The 16,847-nt window shown below is 39.2% G+C and overlaps 1 protein-coding gene across 5 annotated transcripts in view; it reads left to right on the top strand.

Annotated features, from left to right (window-relative positions):
• The window catches only part of ARMC8 (armadillo repeat containing 8), a 203,085-nt gene that overhangs the window by 34,107 nt on the left and 152,131 nt on the right, over positions 1–16,847 (top strand). For all 5 annotated transcript variants that reach the window (XR_007515555.1, XR_007515556.1, XR_007515557.1 and 2 more), the window contains exon 2: positions 12,194–12,270. Coding sequence is in view for 2 of the 5 variants with exons in the window: in XM_049870498.1 (XP_049726455.1) it covers positions 12,194–12,270 (77 nt within the window). In the remaining 3 variants the exon portion in view is untranslated. The remainder of the gene's footprint in view (positions 1–12,193; positions 12,271–16,847) is intronic.

Here is a 16,847-nt window from a genome sequence, read left to right as displayed (position 1 = left end):
CTTTTTTCACTTGGCAAATTAATACTAGTCTTTTTCATTAGACATCACCACCCATCCCATCCATAACGCCAGCTAATTGTATCTTCTGTGGACTGTCTTTTTACCTTCTGTTTACTTTTATGGTTGTGCTTCACACTCTGTAAGGTAATTTACTTGCTTTACATGTCTTTTTCCTTTCTATACTATGAACGCTTGAGGGTAAGCATCTTTATCTTTCTATTCCCAGCACCTAGTATAATACATGGTAAATTAAAGGTACTTACATATTGAATTTCAGCTTGAGATGGGTTTTAGACAGGATCTTTATAAAGTTCAGACATTCTGTTTTTTGTGTGTTGGTGGTTTATTCCTTTTCTCGCCAAACCAGGATTGCCCTTGACAGGGCTGAGTGATGAATATTTGTGAACGGTTTTATCTTGAACTTCCTAGTAGGAATGATTGACATATTACATTTTGATTGGCAGTCACTGGTTTAAACATTCATTTCCTATAGGATCAGAACTCCCCACTGGAAATTGTAGTATTTTCATGTCTAAAGAGCACATGAATTAAATGAGGAAATAGATGGAAAATGCACTGTAACATACTAAATAGTTTAATAATAAATAAATATTTTTATCTGTCTACCTTTTCTTTCTGAGTTGGTTATATGGGAGAGAGAATACTAAATTTACTACTCTTTGAATTATACCTTGGTGTTTTTAACTGTTATTTTATATTCTCTCTGGGTCCATGGTAGCACCTATAGTTATAATGGAAGTCAGTGATAAAAACTGTACAAATTATTACTCTGTACATTTTTCCTTTAGCATTTTTTAAAAATCTCAAGTAATGAAAGTTTAGATTTTCAAGTTCAGCCCTCAAATGCTATTTATTTCTTGCTTAGTACACAGCTTACTGTGAGAGTAAGCTGCTATCAGGTAAGGATAGAGATCTTTGAATAACTAGGCCTTAACCGTGAGTATGAATAAATGAGATGGGTATTAATGCACTTGTCTAAGCAATTATCTATTTGATAAAAATAGAAGCCTCCTGAAATCAATATTTGTATGGGCTTTTACTGTTTGCCAGGGGTTTTCCCTGTATGTTATCTCACTTGTTCTGCACTCTGAGCTATGTGATAACCTCATCATTTTATAATATGAATAAGCAGTCTCAAAATTTTATTTTTGCTCAAAGTCATAGCTAGTAAGTGGTAGAGCCAGGACTTAAACCTGAGTCTTTAAATGCAAAATCATTTATTCTTTCTATAACATGGTACCCAAGTATGATAGAAAGAACACTGTATTTTAATGTGGAAACCCTGGTGGTGTAGTGGTTAAGTGCTACAGCTGCTAACCAAGAGGTCGGCAGTTCAAATCCGCCAGGTGCTTCTTGGAAACTCTACGGAGCAGTTCTGCTCTGTCCTGTAGGGTCGCTATGAGTCGGAATCAACTCGACGGCAGCGGGTGGGTTTTGGGTATTTTAATGAGGTATAAATAAAGCAAAACTTTAATAAAGTGAACGTTTAACTGTTTGATGTTTTCTTATTAACCTTTAAACTATCATTCTTCATTGTTTAATAAACTCAGGATTTCACCCCAAAATGAATTGAACGCTAATTTCTAATTTTTGAGTTAAATCCCATTCATGGCAAGTCTGGGACTTAGCAATTCGGCATGGTTATAACCTTTTGGTTAGCAACCGAGCACTGAACCGTTGCGCTCTGAGCCAGGTTTTGAGGGTTTGCTAGCTCGTTTCTTTGAAGCTGTGTGCCAAGAAATTGAGGTCATAAGCCTGACCTTGGCTAGCTTTGCTCTTCTTCATGGGCATGGACTGTGTGTACTCTGAGCTTAGCTGACTTTTGGCAAATTTGCTCTATTGGTTGGGCGGACGGAGGCATCACTATGTGTACAAATCCCTTCCAGCTACTGGAAGCTATAGAAAGTAATTCAAAAGGGCATTGATTTTTTGAAAGGGAGCATGAAACCACATCTTGAAAGGACAGAATGTCAGGGACCCTCTTAACTTCCTTCCCTCCATGGGTAGGAGGGAAGACCCACTGCTTCTCGTATTTTTGGAGTAAACAGGAAGTACCCAGATCAAACTGTCCCTCCCCAGCCTCCACAGTGTTGTTGACAAAAATGAAAAGGGACCCCAAAATTCTTTCCAACCTGAGTTCCCCCCAACAGTTAAAGCCTCACCCCCATTCTTTGCCATTAGACCTTCAAGATTAAGTTCCTTATTTCTGTTTATATGAACTACCACAAGAAGCCCAGGACTTCAGGGTCATTCCTCATCCTCATACAGCTCTGTCCTTCTATTTTTCTATCCAGACCCCTTGCCTCTCCCCTGCCCCTTCTCTGAACATTTCCTTCATCTTTTTGCTTAGACTGAAACTGGACTTTTTCTCTGATGACATTTCTCCTTGCTTTCTCCTTCAGCCTTCTTAGCTGGTATCTGTTTTCCCTCCCATATTCCTCATGCCACTTGGCCCAAAGGTGGGGGTAGAGGTCCTCCTTGCTCCTTATTGCTGTTTTCAGACCCCTCTCTTTCCTTCTTCCATAAAAACTTCAATTTTAAATCTCATTAGGCTGTATGTTGTTGTAATCATCTACAGATCACCTGCATCACTCCTCCTCATTTCTTTAATAAGATTTTCGCTCCTAGCTCATGGTCACTCTATCTAGCACTACTTCTCTGATATGTTATGGAAATTTCATTATCCGAATAGACGATTTTTCTAAAACTCTGGATTTCTATAATGATTATATGCTCTGTTCGGCCTCGAGGTACTTGCTGCCACAGTCATTTCCTAAACCTTGACATTACCATACCCATTGCCATTGAGTCGATTCCGACTCATAGCAATCCTATAGTACAGAGTAGAACTGCCGCATAGGGTTTCCAAGGCATTAATCTTTACGGGAGCAGACTGCCACATCTTTCTCCTGCAGAGCGTCTGTAGAGTTCGAACTGCTGACCTTTCTGTCAGCAGCCAAGTACTGCTAGGCTTTGAATAACTAGGCTTTAACCACTGTGCCTTGACCTTGACCTTACCAGTAGCTAAAATTTCTCCATAATCTCGATTTCAAGCATCCTGGCCACTACCTTCTATCTTCCCAAACCACTCCTTCCACTACACCCAGTGAAAACAATTCTTCAGTCCCTCGGTTACCTATGGTCTCTTACCCCTACCACTTTTCACTGGTCTTCAGTAGGTTTATAATCATATCTTCGCACATTCCTCAACTCGGTTGACCCCTTCCTCTTGCTTTGTCATCCTTGCCTGGTGAAACTCCAGTGCTAGTTAAATCCACTCTCTTATCCGTGCCTGCCCTTGTGCATTTTAATATAGCTGGAGAAAAACACAGCCATACTGATTAGTCTCACTTTAAATTCAGAATGATGGATCTCAAGAAGGCCCTTCTGGTGTTCAGTGTCTCATTCTTTGTTCTCTTTCTTCAAACCACTCACATTTCTTCTCCCATTGTTACTCTTTGAGAAAATGGAATTAATCGGAAGAGAACGTCCACGAGCTCTCATACTCACCTAATTAATTCCCCCTGGTTATCGTACTTTCCACGCTCTACTTGGTGAGTAGATGCCGTCCTCTGTTGATTATTCGTGAACATTGTTGCAGAAGTTCTTCCCCACCTCATGCAGCATCACTTTCTCCTTCCGATTAAACATTTTCCATCAATGAATACACATGCTCTAATTTATTCCATCTCAAAAAAAAAAAAAGCTCTCCTGACCTCACATCTCCCTCTAGCTACTACCCTGTTTGTTTACTCTCCTTTACAATGAAACTCCTTGAAAAAATTGACTGTATTTCCTTTCTCTAATTCGTCTTCTCCCATTCTCTTGTGAACGCTCTTCAAGCATGTTTTGGTGCCACCACTCTACCCATACTGCTTTTGTCAAGATCACTGATGACCTCCCTGTTCCTAAATCCAGTGGCCGATCTTAGTCATCATCTTATGCTACACGGCAGTAGTAGGTGACAAATTTGATTACTGTCTCTTTGAAACACTCACTTAACTCCCTGGGTTTCTTCCCACCTCACTGGCTGCTTGTTCAAGTGCTTCAGAGCTCAGACTTCAGGTCTTGCTCTGTCCAGGTAACTCACTTGGTGAACTCATCCCATTTATGTCTTGACAACTCCCAGATTTGTATCTTGAGCCCACAACTCTCTCCTAAACTCTAGACTTAACATATCCAGCTGCCAGCTTGACATCCTCACTTGGATGTCAGTCTGACATGTCCAAAACTGAACTTTTCATCTCTCCACTCAAACCTGTACCTCTGACACTCTTTCTGATCACATTAACTCGCAACTCAAGTTTCCTAGGTGCTCAAGCCAAAAACCTTAAGTATTATCATTGGCTCCTCTCTTCTCGATACCTCACATCCAATGTGACAACGTATCCAATTTGACAGTCATTTCAGACTTCAAAATTTGTATAAATTGGACAGAATCTACTTTCATCACTTTTGCCATGGTCTCTGAAATAACAGCATTTCTGATTATTGAAATAACCTACCTAGTCTTTCTGCTTTTGTTCACTCTTGCCCCTACCTCCACACACGTATTTAAAAACCAGTTGCTGTCGGGTGGTTCCAAATCGTGGCAACCCCATGCGTGTCAGTAGAACTGTGCTGTTTAGGGTTTTCAATGGCTGATTTTTTGGAAGTACACCTACTGCTTACTTATCGACTCTCTCCTTATCTGACATTTCACATTTACGACAATAGTAAAAAATCTACCATCTGACTGTTTTGCATCTTAACAACATGCCTAGCAACAACAAATGCTGAGGTGTGAGGTGAGAGTAATGCTGGCTGAAGGGGTTAAGATTATGTGTCAGCTTGGCTGGGCCATGATTCTCAGTGGTTTGGCAGCTATGTAATGGTGTTTGGCAGTCATGTAATGATGTAGTCATCCTCCATTTGTGATCTGATATGGTCATCCTCCACTTTTGTATAATGACCTGGTCTTTGGGACCTAAATGTTGATAAGTGAGGAGTGGGTATAGATTGCCAGGCCTTTTTTCTGAGGTGCCTTTGGGTGGCCTTAAGCCTCCACCCTTTCAGTTAGTAGCTGAGCATGTTAACGGTTTGCACCAACCAATGACTCCACACATACACAGTGTCTATTCCTAAAGTGGCAACTGGGGTAATCCTTTTAAAACATAAGTCAGATTATGTCTCTATTTTTTCAAAACCCTCTAATGGCTTCCCAGCTCATTCCATAAAAATCAAATTCCTTATGATGACCAGCAGGGCTCTATACCAGTGCTGTCCAATGGAGAAATAATGCAGGCTACATAAGTAATTAAATTTTCTACTAGCCACACTATTAAAAATAAAAAGGAAACAGGTGAAATAATTTCTTATATTTTACTTAAATCAATGTATCAAAAATATTATTTTAATGTTTAATCAATATAAAAATTCTTAGTGAGATTATTTTACTTTTTTATATCAAGTTTTCAAAATATGGTATGTATTTTACACAATTTGGATGCTAAATTTTCATTGGAAATACTTGATGTGTGTTTCGGTTTCATAAAAATTACCGTTGAAAAAGTAGATTTACATATCCAAGTAGTTCTAAACATTCTTAAGTTTCCTAATAACTGAGTACAGTATTGGTTTTAAATTTTAGTTAAAATTAAATAAATTCAGTTCCTAGCCATGTTTAGAATGCTCAATAGCCATATAAGCTCCCCATTGCCATCAAGTCTATTCCAACTCCTAGCAACCCTATAGGACAGAGTATAACTGCTCCATAGGGTTTCCAAGGAGCCACTGGTGGATTTGAACTGCCATCCTTCTTGGTTAGCAGCTGTAACTCTTAACCATTGCACCACCAGGGCTCCATCGGCTATCATTGGACAGTACAGCTCTATACCATCTGGCACCTGTGCTCTGACTTCATCTCCTACCGCTTTCTCCTTTGCTCATTCTTTTCCGGCTCTAATGGCCTCTGGTCTTGGATCACATCAGACACTTCCCATTTCAGAGCCTTTGCATTCACTGTTCTCTGCCTGAAAAGCTTTGCGCCTAGATGGCTGCATATCTTTCTCCTTCACCTTCTTCAGGTCTCTGCTTAAATGTCACCTTCTTAAAGGGGCTTTTCTTCACTAATCTATTTAAAATTGTCTCCTGCATCCCCACTACACTCTCTGGCACCATACTGTGCTTTGTGTCCATAGCAGTTAATACCACCTCACATACTGTGTGCGCTTAATTCTGTCTCCCCATTCACCATGGTGTCAGCTCTATGATGGCAAAGATTTTTGCCTGGCTCTCTCACTGCTCTTAACGCAGTTTCTGGCACCAAAAAAAAAAAAAACAAAAAACCAAACCCATTGCCATGGAGTTGATTTTCGACTCATAGAGACCCTATATGACAGAGTAGAACTGCCCTGTAGAGTTCCCAAGGAGCACTTGGTGGATTCAAACTGCCAGCCTTTTCGTTAGCAGCAGTAGCTCTTAACCACTACACCTCCAGGGTTTCTTGCATCTGGCACAGTACCCCATATTTGTTGAATAATGAATGAAAGAGAAAAGGAACTTGTAATTGCAAAATCTCAAAGAAATGCTGTTAGTTCAGTTTTTTTTTTAATTTTTATTGTGCTTTAAGTGAAAGTTTACAAATCGTCAGTCTCTAACACAAAAACTTATATACACCTTGCTACATAGTCCCAATTGCTCTCCCCAGCCCACTCCCTCCCTCCACTCTCTCTTTCCATGTCCATTTTGCCAGCTTCTAATCCCCTCCACCCTCTCATCTCCCCTCCAGGCGGGAGATGCCAACATAGTCTCAAGTGTCCACCTGATCCAAGAAGCTCACTCCTCGCCAGCATCCCTCTCCAACCCATTGTCCAGTCCAATCCCTGTCTGAAGAGTTGGCTTTGGGAATGGTTCCTGTTCTGGGCCAGTAGAAGGTCTGGGGGTAGTTCAATTTTTTGACCTGAGATGTTTTTGCCAGCCCAGATCTAAATTTTCAGGGTTTTTTTTTTTTATGTATATATTCTGTTTCACAACTATATATGCTTAATCATTCTTTCTATATTCTTCTATGCTTTGTGAGATGTTTTGAACTAAGTATGAATGCCTTGGTCACATTCTGATGAATATTGAAGGCTAGCAGTCATATGTACCAATTGCCTTCTTTCCCTGTTAGGTGTCATCAAGTCGGTTCTGATTTGTAGCGACCCTGTGTATCACAGAACAAAATGTTGCCTGGCCCTTTGCCATCCTCACATCCTCCTTTCTCTAGCTCTTATGTTTCCATACTGCCATTTGAAAAAAGAGAGAAGAAGGCTGAGAGAGAAGGGGTGGGCTGATCTGCAAAGGGAAGCAGTGAAATATTAGGATCGTCCCGTACAAAGACGAATGAATATGTTAGGGGATATCAGGGCAGAAGCACACAGTAAAATAAGATTAGTAAGTGAATGTATTCCCTCAGCTCATTACTCAGGCGGGTCAGAGAATCATTGTTTGTGTATATGACTGATGCCCTTATAGATTGTAAGCTTCCTAAGCAGGACTTTGCCTTAAAGTCCCGTTGTACTTTCTTTGGCACCTAGCATAGAGCTTTGACCAAAAGGCAGTCTGAACTCTCAATTAGGGGCCACCTATTGGTTAACCTTTTACATTCTGTGGTCACATCTACACTCTTTTTCAGTGACAGCAATTGATATACTTGGGGATGGTATACATGTGTTGGCTTCACATGCCTGTGGCTGTGCTTGTAACATTGATTCCTTCTCTCTCCTCGTCCATCCTGGTGGACTCTTACTCATTTTCTAAAGCCAACACTTCTAAGAAGGCTTTCTTGATTATCCCAGTTTATTAACCCCCTCCTCAGTGCTGCCTTTATGTTGTGAATACTTATGTTTTTGTATTTTTATAGGAAACACAAACATGCGAACACAAATACAATAAAATATGAATTCTTGAGATCAGGGACTGTGCCTTACTAAATTTTTTATCTTCAATGCCTTCCTTAAAAAAAAAAGTCTGTTGCTGAGTAGATTCTGACTCAGTGACCCTATAGGACAGAGTAGAACTGCCCCATAGGGTTTCCAAGGAGTGGCTGGTGGATTTGAACTGCTTACCTTTTGGTTATTAGCCAAGCTCTTAACCACTGCGCCACCAGGCCTCCAGTGTTTTCCTTAGTGCCTTGTGTATAGTAGATGCTCAGTTAGTGCCTGCTGAATTGACTGAACCAGGGACAGAGAAGCAAAGAGAATTACTATTAGTGGGTGAAATATATGTTTAAGATAATAATCTTAAGCCTAAGGGCTTTTTTTTTAACCACATTGAAAGGCAAGAGATGTAGAGCTGCGGGGAGGGAGTGCTATGGGTAACAATAAACTCAAAAACCTGGATAGGAGGGAGACTAAGGGTCTCAGGTACTCAGAAGAACTTACTGTTAGAAAGCCAGGAAAACACATGTACTCAAATGGAGTGACAAAACTCACCAGTTTGTATCTCAGTAATACTAACCTTTTGGTTAGCAGCCATGGCACTTAACCACTACACCACCAGGGTTTCCTGATCTCATATAGACAGTTCTTAAAAGAGCATAATATTCAAGGTAGACACTTTTTACTAGTTAAGCTAAATCGCTGTTTGGTTTTAAGAAGACATCAGGGGACATTTTCAGCCCCAGGTTTAAAGATTATCTCAGGGCAGTAGTCTCAGGAGTTCATCCAGCCTTCATAGCTCCAGGAAGTCTCCAGCCTTTCAGAACGTGAAATTCTGTTCTACGTTTTACCCCCTTTGATCAGGATTCTTCTATGGATTCTTTGATCAAAATGTTCAATAGTGGTAACTGGCACCATCCAGTTCTCATGGCAAAGGAGGCAGTTGTTCACAGAGGCAGTTAGCCACACATTCCATATCCTCCCCTCCTATTCCTGACTCTCCTTCCTCTGTTGTTCCAGGCAAAAAGAGACCAATTGTTGTGCCTCGAATGGCCGCCTACAAGCTTTCAAGACCCCAGGCACTATGCATTTATTGAACTAGGATAAGAACAGAACCACTAAATATATTATTAGGCCAATTAACTGGGATATCCCATGAAACCATGAGCTGAAACCTCCAGATCAAGAAACCAAATCCCAGGATGTTTTTGGCTGTACGTAAGCAGGCTCAGCAGCTACTCTTTTTTTGTTGTTGTTCATTGTTCGTGTATCTTGTTACCAAGGGCCCCTTTCTTGGTTCAACCCAACTGGATTCGTGCCACCCAGTAAGACTATTGAGGCAGCCTGGAGTCACACAAGCAAATTTATTCTGCCAGCAGCTAGCAAAAGGAGACAGTAAGGGCTAGAACCTTTAGAGAGACTGTCTCACTGGTTTGGCTATGAGCCACATATTTAACGGTTTCGGCAAGGAGGGGAGGAGGGGTTTTAATGTTTATTCATGAGGTTTCTGGGGAGGGTGGAAAGTCCTAAGAAGGGGTTGGGTTATGCAGATACAGGTGTACACACAGGATTTCTTCAAAATGGAAGTCCTTCAATTCCCGTAACTCATTACGGGATGTGATGTGACGCAGGCACACTGTTTCTCTTTGTCACATCGCCCCCTTTGGCCTGCACGGGAAGGACAAACAGTGGTTGCTTTTATACACCTTCTGCTCCTGTGGAGTCTTGCAGGAACTATATTAACAGTTTATTTGCAACATTTCAGTTTGTACCACCCCTCAGCCCCTATCTCTTGCTCACAGGGAACTGTGTGTTCTGTTCTCATCCCCAGAAGTTGGGCCAGGTTGTTGACTCCACTCTCTGCCCAGCTTGTCTTTTTCCCCAGCCTACCTGCAAAAAGGGGGAAGGTGGGAGGAACCCAGCCGGCTGTGCTCTAACCTAGCTCTGTCCCACTGTCTCATTACCACACAACTTTTGCTAATACAGCTTTTTACAGGTGTTCAACTTACTGACAGCAATTAATAATCAGCTGTGCAACCCTACCCTTAATCAACATAGTATTTCCATCACCATTAAGACTCTCATTCCCCCTCCCTCCCACCCCTGATGACCACTAATTAACTTAGTTCTCTATACACTTGCCTTTTCTTGTTTTTTTATGTAAGTGTGGTCATACAATATTTGTCCTTTTGTGGTTGACTTATTTCACTCAGCATAATGTCTTCAAGCTCCATCCATATCGTAGACTTCTTTTCTCCTGCTGGCTGAGTAGTATTCATTGTATGTATGTACCACATTTTGTTTATCCATTAATCCATTGATAGGTAGTAGTTTGTTGCCACCTTTTGGCTATTGTGAATAGTGCTGCAATGAACATTGGTGTAGAAGTTTCTGTTTGAGTCTCCTGCTTTCAAGTCTTTTGAATATGTACCTAGGAATGAAATAGCTGGGCCATATGAGTCGGAATCGACTTGATGGCACTGGGTGTTTTTTTTTATGGTAGTTCTATTTTTAGCTTTTTGAGGTGATACGTTGTTTTCTTGATATATTTGTACAATTGTTTGGGTCCCTACTTAACATTTGATGACCTGGCATCTAGGTAAGGATCATGGGAAGCCTCATTTGTAAACCAAAGGATTGGGACAGATAATTATTAAGAGTCCTTCTAATTGTGATTCTGTTATCTTGACGATAAATGCAGGCTTTCAGGCTCCTAGAAAACACCCTGTTAACAGGAGCTTTAATGGTACCCTGGTGAGGCAAGAATTTCCATCAGTTTTGCTTGTTTACTTCCACTCTTTGGTCTTTATAAATGGGATGCATTCCAAAAGTGGGTATTTGAATTGTTTATGAGGCTATGAAAATATTTTGGTAGCAAGCTATAATATGAAATTATGCTTTAATTTTGGATAACTAGATTGTCAGGAAACTAGAGTTTACACAGTTCTACTTTAGTGTTATTTTTGATAACTCAGAAGTTTAGGCTGGCACTGCATGTTGGCAGTTCAACTACTAGCTCTTTTACTGATTTGGGGTTCTGGGTAAACTGGAAAAGTTATTTTTCCTCCCTGTATTAATTTGTTGCTAATGGGAAATAGTACATAAGCGTGTTCTAGCAGGCATCAGAAAGAAAGAGCAAGGAACAAAATTCCTTTTTCTCTGGTTTTTAAACATACATTTTTTGTTATAAAAAAAAGTATTGAAAAAAAATTAATTATTTCCCCAAAAAAAAGGAAAGAGTATTGCAGGAAGTAACATACAGCGTAAACCCCACAATACAAATAAAGGATGTTAAAAGTGTCTCCCCTTGTTCTGAAGCTGTAACTCTCCACTCCACCTACCCTCCTCATCCACTTCAGACTAAATAACTCTGCTGGACCTGATCAGTCATCCTAAGCCTTGATTGTTTCTTCCTGATGGAAAGTGTGACAACTCCTTGACTGTAGCTTTATTCTTTACTTGTACCTGCTTCCTAGCAGTGTAGGCCCTCTGCACCATTCTGAGGTCCTCTGAAGAGCTCTCTTATACCCAAACTACCCCTCGCTGACTATTTGATGAAGTCCTCACCTTTTTTTTTTTGCCTTGGCTGAGAGCCAGATTTTCTCTTCTTTAGTGGGTACCCAACAGAAGCAACATTCCTATCTATTATTTATACGTAGATGACATCCAGCAGTTAGCAATTAAGGAACTTAGCTTGTTTCTTAACACATACGCTCAGTTCTTCTGTTGGCGAAGCTGGCAGGGCTCACCACAAAGGCCCCAGTGTCCAGTTAGATTTTTAGTGAGAACTGGGTGTCTCCTTTCTCATCATACTATTCATCTTGTCACAAGCTTTTCTCGGAGTGAATTAATAATGTATTTACAAAAATATACTTAGTCTTTTTCCCTATGATCCTGACTTTTAAATGAATGAAATTATTATATGTCTTGATTATGTTGATTTCCCAATTCTGCCAATTTCAAGACATTGCAGAACTTGTAGTACTTACCATGAAGTTTCTTATTTTTAAAATTGGATGTTCTTAGAAAAATACTGATCTTTGGCATTTTAAACTAAAAGAACATTGCAGCTTTCGACTATTTTAATACCTGAGAGAAATCACTGTTTAATATTACATATCAGAAGAAGACATTATAATAAGTATTCTATAGAAATTTTAATACATCTACCTGAAGTTAGAGTATAGAGTTATTTGATGTTGTGGGTGATGCTGTGAATTTGTGATGTGCATGGCTTCAGATGTCATAATTTTTTCCCCCCGACTTTCTAGGAAGTGACAGCTAGCAGTCGCCACTATGTTGACAGGCTGTTTGACCCTGATCCCCAGAAAGTTCTACAAGGTGTCATGTAAGTAGTATATATTTATGAGTCTATCAAAAAGTTGTTTGTTTTCATGTTTGAGTCTGCCAAATATAATTCTGAAAATGCAGGGTTATATTTTTTTTCTTCTGTTTGGTTTCTTTTTGGAAAGACCTCTTGATGTTCACGATAACTTTAATATTGTACTGTAAGGACTTGGCCTGTTGGATAGTTGTTAATTAACATGGTTAGTTTCATTTTTTTGTAGAATACTTACTTCACATTTAAAATGTTTCTTTTGGAGAATGCTTTTGCTACTTTAATATCCAGCAAAGGCAAAAGAATAAAATTGATGATCTTTTATAATTGAAAAAGGGTGGGAAAGTAGGTCAGTAGAGTTTGTTTGGTTAACTCATTAGTGGTCTGTAAGGTTTGAATCTTCTAGTGATGTTGTAGATATCAGAATTTAAACAGCAATCATTAGAAAATTTAAATGAGCTCTTGATAACCTGAATGTCTTCCTTTTCTCAAAATCTTTCTCATGTTTAATGAGAGGAAACATTTTTAAGCAACATACCTGAGGTAATTATGCTTTAAAACAAGTAGAGCAGGTGGGATAAGATTTCAAGTGATTCAAAGATGAAGCCTCTCTCTTTTTTGAGAGGGAATCTCTTCTGTCCTTTTCCTTGAATGTTTTAGTTCTAAGGAAAAAAGCCTAGTTGCTACTGCAGCCCCATGTAGCCCAAGCCTCCTCACAAGGTTAGGAGACAGTGAGGGTCCATAGGTCTGAACTCACCAGGGGAAGGAGGACACAGAAAAGGGTCAAGATGAGATGCATTTGGGGTAACACTGAGGACACATAAATGAGTCGCTTTCTTCTTCCCTTACCTTGTGTTATCAGCCCAATAATACCTTAAGTTGAAATGTTGCTTAACCATAGCAAGGCTAGAGTGCTTTGTTTACAGAAGTTTCTGTTGACGGCAATTCTTTTTCAAAGCCAAAAAAGGTGGGGGGTGGGGGGCATGGGGGATGGGAAGGGGGAGCTTTGTAGAAAGTATGTCTTGGATATGTGAGTGAGTTTGTAAAGGGAAGGCAAGATAGAAGTGAGTAAGGCTGCTTGGCTTTTGAAGTTGAGCTGGAAGGGAAGGTGAGGAGCTGGATGGAGGCTCCCTTGGGGATACCTGACACCTTCACATCTCCTCAGTTTACAGAAAGAATGGGGAATGATATTTCCTGTTTTCTCATTACACTAATGTTGCCTTTGTCCCCTTAACTAGGAGATTTTTAGCAACTTAACTAGCTCCTTTTTAGACTAATTTGATTATTACAGGAAAAGTAGTATTAAATCCTACACAGACAGAATAGTTGAGAGGATAGGTTTAATTTAACACTGCTGAAGACAGGCAGACATTCCCCACACACAGCCCAATAGCTCTGTATATAAATACATCCTAAATATTACTTAAGATTCTTTAAGAAATAGTTTACTTGAAAATGTCAGACTCATTAAGCGTCCAGGAAATGATAATAGTAGATGTTGATGTTAATCATTATTATTACTGTTACTACAGTTGTTACAGGAAATAGCTAAATTTATCAATCGAGGACTGTGTGATAGAGTTGTGTTTCGAGTTGTATCTGATATGAATAGTTAATTGAAGTGCTACTTGGAGAAATTTTGTTATCAGAGAGGACTAGCTTCTCAAAATTGACAGAATAACAAAGGATAAAAGAACATTGGGAAAAGTATATTATAACAAAGCAGTAAACGTAGTTTGATAGCATTAAAACCAAAACCAAAGCCATTGCTATTGAGTCAAGTTGCTTCCAGCTCATAGTGACCCTATAAGACAGAGTAGAACTGCCCCATTAGAGTTTCCAAGGGGTGACTGGTGGATTTGAACTTCCAACCTTTTTAGTTAGTAGCCAAGCTCTTAACGACTGCGCCACCAGGGCTCCAGTGCCTCTTAAAAAATTATTAAGTCTCAGGTATACTTAGCTGTCAGCTAGACAGATAAGAAAAGTTGTTTTTGTGAAGAGATAGGAGAGTGGAAAGAACATGGGCTTGTGGTTTTAATGTTTCCTAGTGGGCCCCTTCCTAGCCATGTATTAGACAAGCTACTTAATATCTCTGAGCCTCAATTTTGCATCATCTGTAAAGGGAAAATAGCACTGCCCATCTTGTCAGGTGGTTGTGAGAATTAAATCAGAAATAAAAAATTCAGCACCTGGCATGTTGTAGATACCCCCCCAATTGGCACTTAAGCAGTTAGTTGTTATTGATCCTAATTTAAAGCAACTTAAAAATAAGTTTTTTTTTTTTCAAAGAAGAGAAAGGAAAACTCATTTTAAAAAATTAAATAAAATGATTTAAACTGAAGAAGAGGAAGAGTAGCTAGAATTCTTGATTTGAACAAGAGAATGAGAGTGATAATACTTATGATTGCTACTTATAATACCAAAATTTGCTTATAGTTTGAAGGGGACAGATCATCTTTTTGCTTGACTTCAGAGCAGAGGTGACCTTGTATGTGCAGTGGATTTCCCCAGATAGAAATTTATTCTTTCGGATCTAATTCTCTTCTGAACTTTGTCACTGAGAATTCAGAGATTTATTTTATTAATAAGGCTTTTTTTCAAAATGCAGACACATTTAGGAAGTTTTAGCAGTGGTTCTCAAAATGATTTGAATTTTGTAGATCTGAGAAAGACCTGGGAATCTGCATTTTTTCATAAGCGTCCAGATGGTTCTGCACATGTGTCACAGACTGCACTTCAAAATCCAGTTGCTTCCTTTCTGAAGTAGTTGATTTGGGTGCAGGAGTCGTTTACTGAACAAGCAGGGCAGAGAAGTGCGATGGGGGATTTGGGGGAGCTTGATGGCACTCCATACTTTTGGTGTGGTGGATAGAGTACCAGTGAATGAAAGAGGCAGGTAAAAAAAGGGACAGTTTACCAGTTTGATTTGCATATCTCTGAGATAGTTTATATTCTGGCCATTGACAGCTGTTTTACTTTGTCTCCTAGAAAAAAAGAGCTGTTTTTGTCCTTTAGGATAGACCATTGCCTTGGCAGCTTTCTTTGCATGTCGACTTCTCTAGCATTGGCAACCCTGAGGTGTGTCTTGCCCTTTTTTTATGTCGCCCATTTGTTCTGTCGCCCTTTTGTTCTGAGGGGCAAAGGAGTGTGGTTCTGTGGGGACACTAGACTTGGTATTCATTTAGCCAAATGGTTATCAGTTTGTCAACCTTTGTTGTATGTGGTCAAGAGAATGAAAAGTGAATTCTGTTTATTTTTAAATGGTCCTGTCTAATATTAGAATAGTATTGATAGAGGAAAGGAGGAACCAAAATGATGTTTAAGTAAAGAGAGTTGACCAGTTCTTTCCTTTTACACATTACACAGTCACCTTTGAGTCCACAGAGATCATTACTAGACCAAATTAGGTAGATAGAAGGGAGGTGTCCACAGAGTATAAACAACCAAAGGTAGCTGCCTAATTTTAAAATAAATTAGTCAAATGATCTCAAATTATAGGCCTAGTGAGAATGTAGAGAACTTGGGTGATTTTCCAAGGGCTGGAAAAGACAAAGGCTGAAGTAATTGGCTTTGGATTCAAAATACCCAAATTGACAAGACAATAAAGAATTTACAACTAGCTTTGGCTACAAGCCAATCACAGTTTTATCATTTTTCTAGTTATATTAAGTTTTATTTTTCTCAATAAAGATTATGAACACATAAAACACAATAGACTAGCAGGAAAAACGAAATTGAAGGTGAATAATGAGTTTTCATCATGATCTGTAACTAATTTACAACTCATTGAGTTACAGCCGTAGTCCTACCCATAGAGGAACTTCTTTGTAGATAACCCACATAAAGGACCATTTCACCTAGTTGATGAATATTCCCTCATCAAAACTGCTTAATTTCAGTTGTTTAAGAGTGGGAACTTATCTAGAAATAATTTTTATTAGTAGTAGTATATTTAACATAGACCTGAAAGGTTTATTGTATCAAAGGTTTAGTTACAGCATCAGATCCTTTCCTGTGAAAGTGCAAAGTTTCAAATGCATAGCTGAATAGAAGATTGTTAGGTGTGGAATAAGATATGAGCGGAGAGAAGAGGGAAGTCACTTGTGTAGGTCATAAACTATAGCCTTTGCAACTGTAACAGAGTAAGTAGATATATCTAAAAAACTATCCTGAATTGCAAATTCTGAGCTTCCTCTAGTGTCGAGATCTTAAAATAGTTGCAGGATAGTTTCTGGTGAAGTTACTGTAGTATTGATTCAACTACATTCAACTACATTGAAGACGAGTAACTATTCAATAGTTTTTGTAGATCGTCAAAGCTACTTATGCGTTGTGGTTTTTGAACTTGTCTAAATTAGCACACCGGATTTGATTTTTATGTTAGTAACTCTCAATGGAAAGATCAACAGATATCCCTGTGTTTTTGTTGGTATACAAAAGATGATATAAGTAAACATGGCTGACTTTGTAATTTCAAAGTTGAATAGAATCAGAAAGTTAGGTTAGACCCTCTGTTGAACTCAGTCAGGTAATTATGGATACTGTAGAATTGCGTGGTTTTCACCAAATATCCATGCCTAAAAAGT

This window comes from Elephas maximus, chromosome 26 (assembly GCF_024166365.1).
Source record: "Elephas maximus indicus isolate mEleMax1 chromosome 26, mEleMax1 primary haplotype, whole genome shotgun sequence".
In the NCBI taxonomy this organism is placed as follows: domain Eukaryota; kingdom Metazoa; phylum Chordata; class Mammalia; order Proboscidea; family Elephantidae; genus Elephas; species Elephas maximus.
This window is presented reverse-complemented; position numbering and strand designations above follow the sequence as displayed.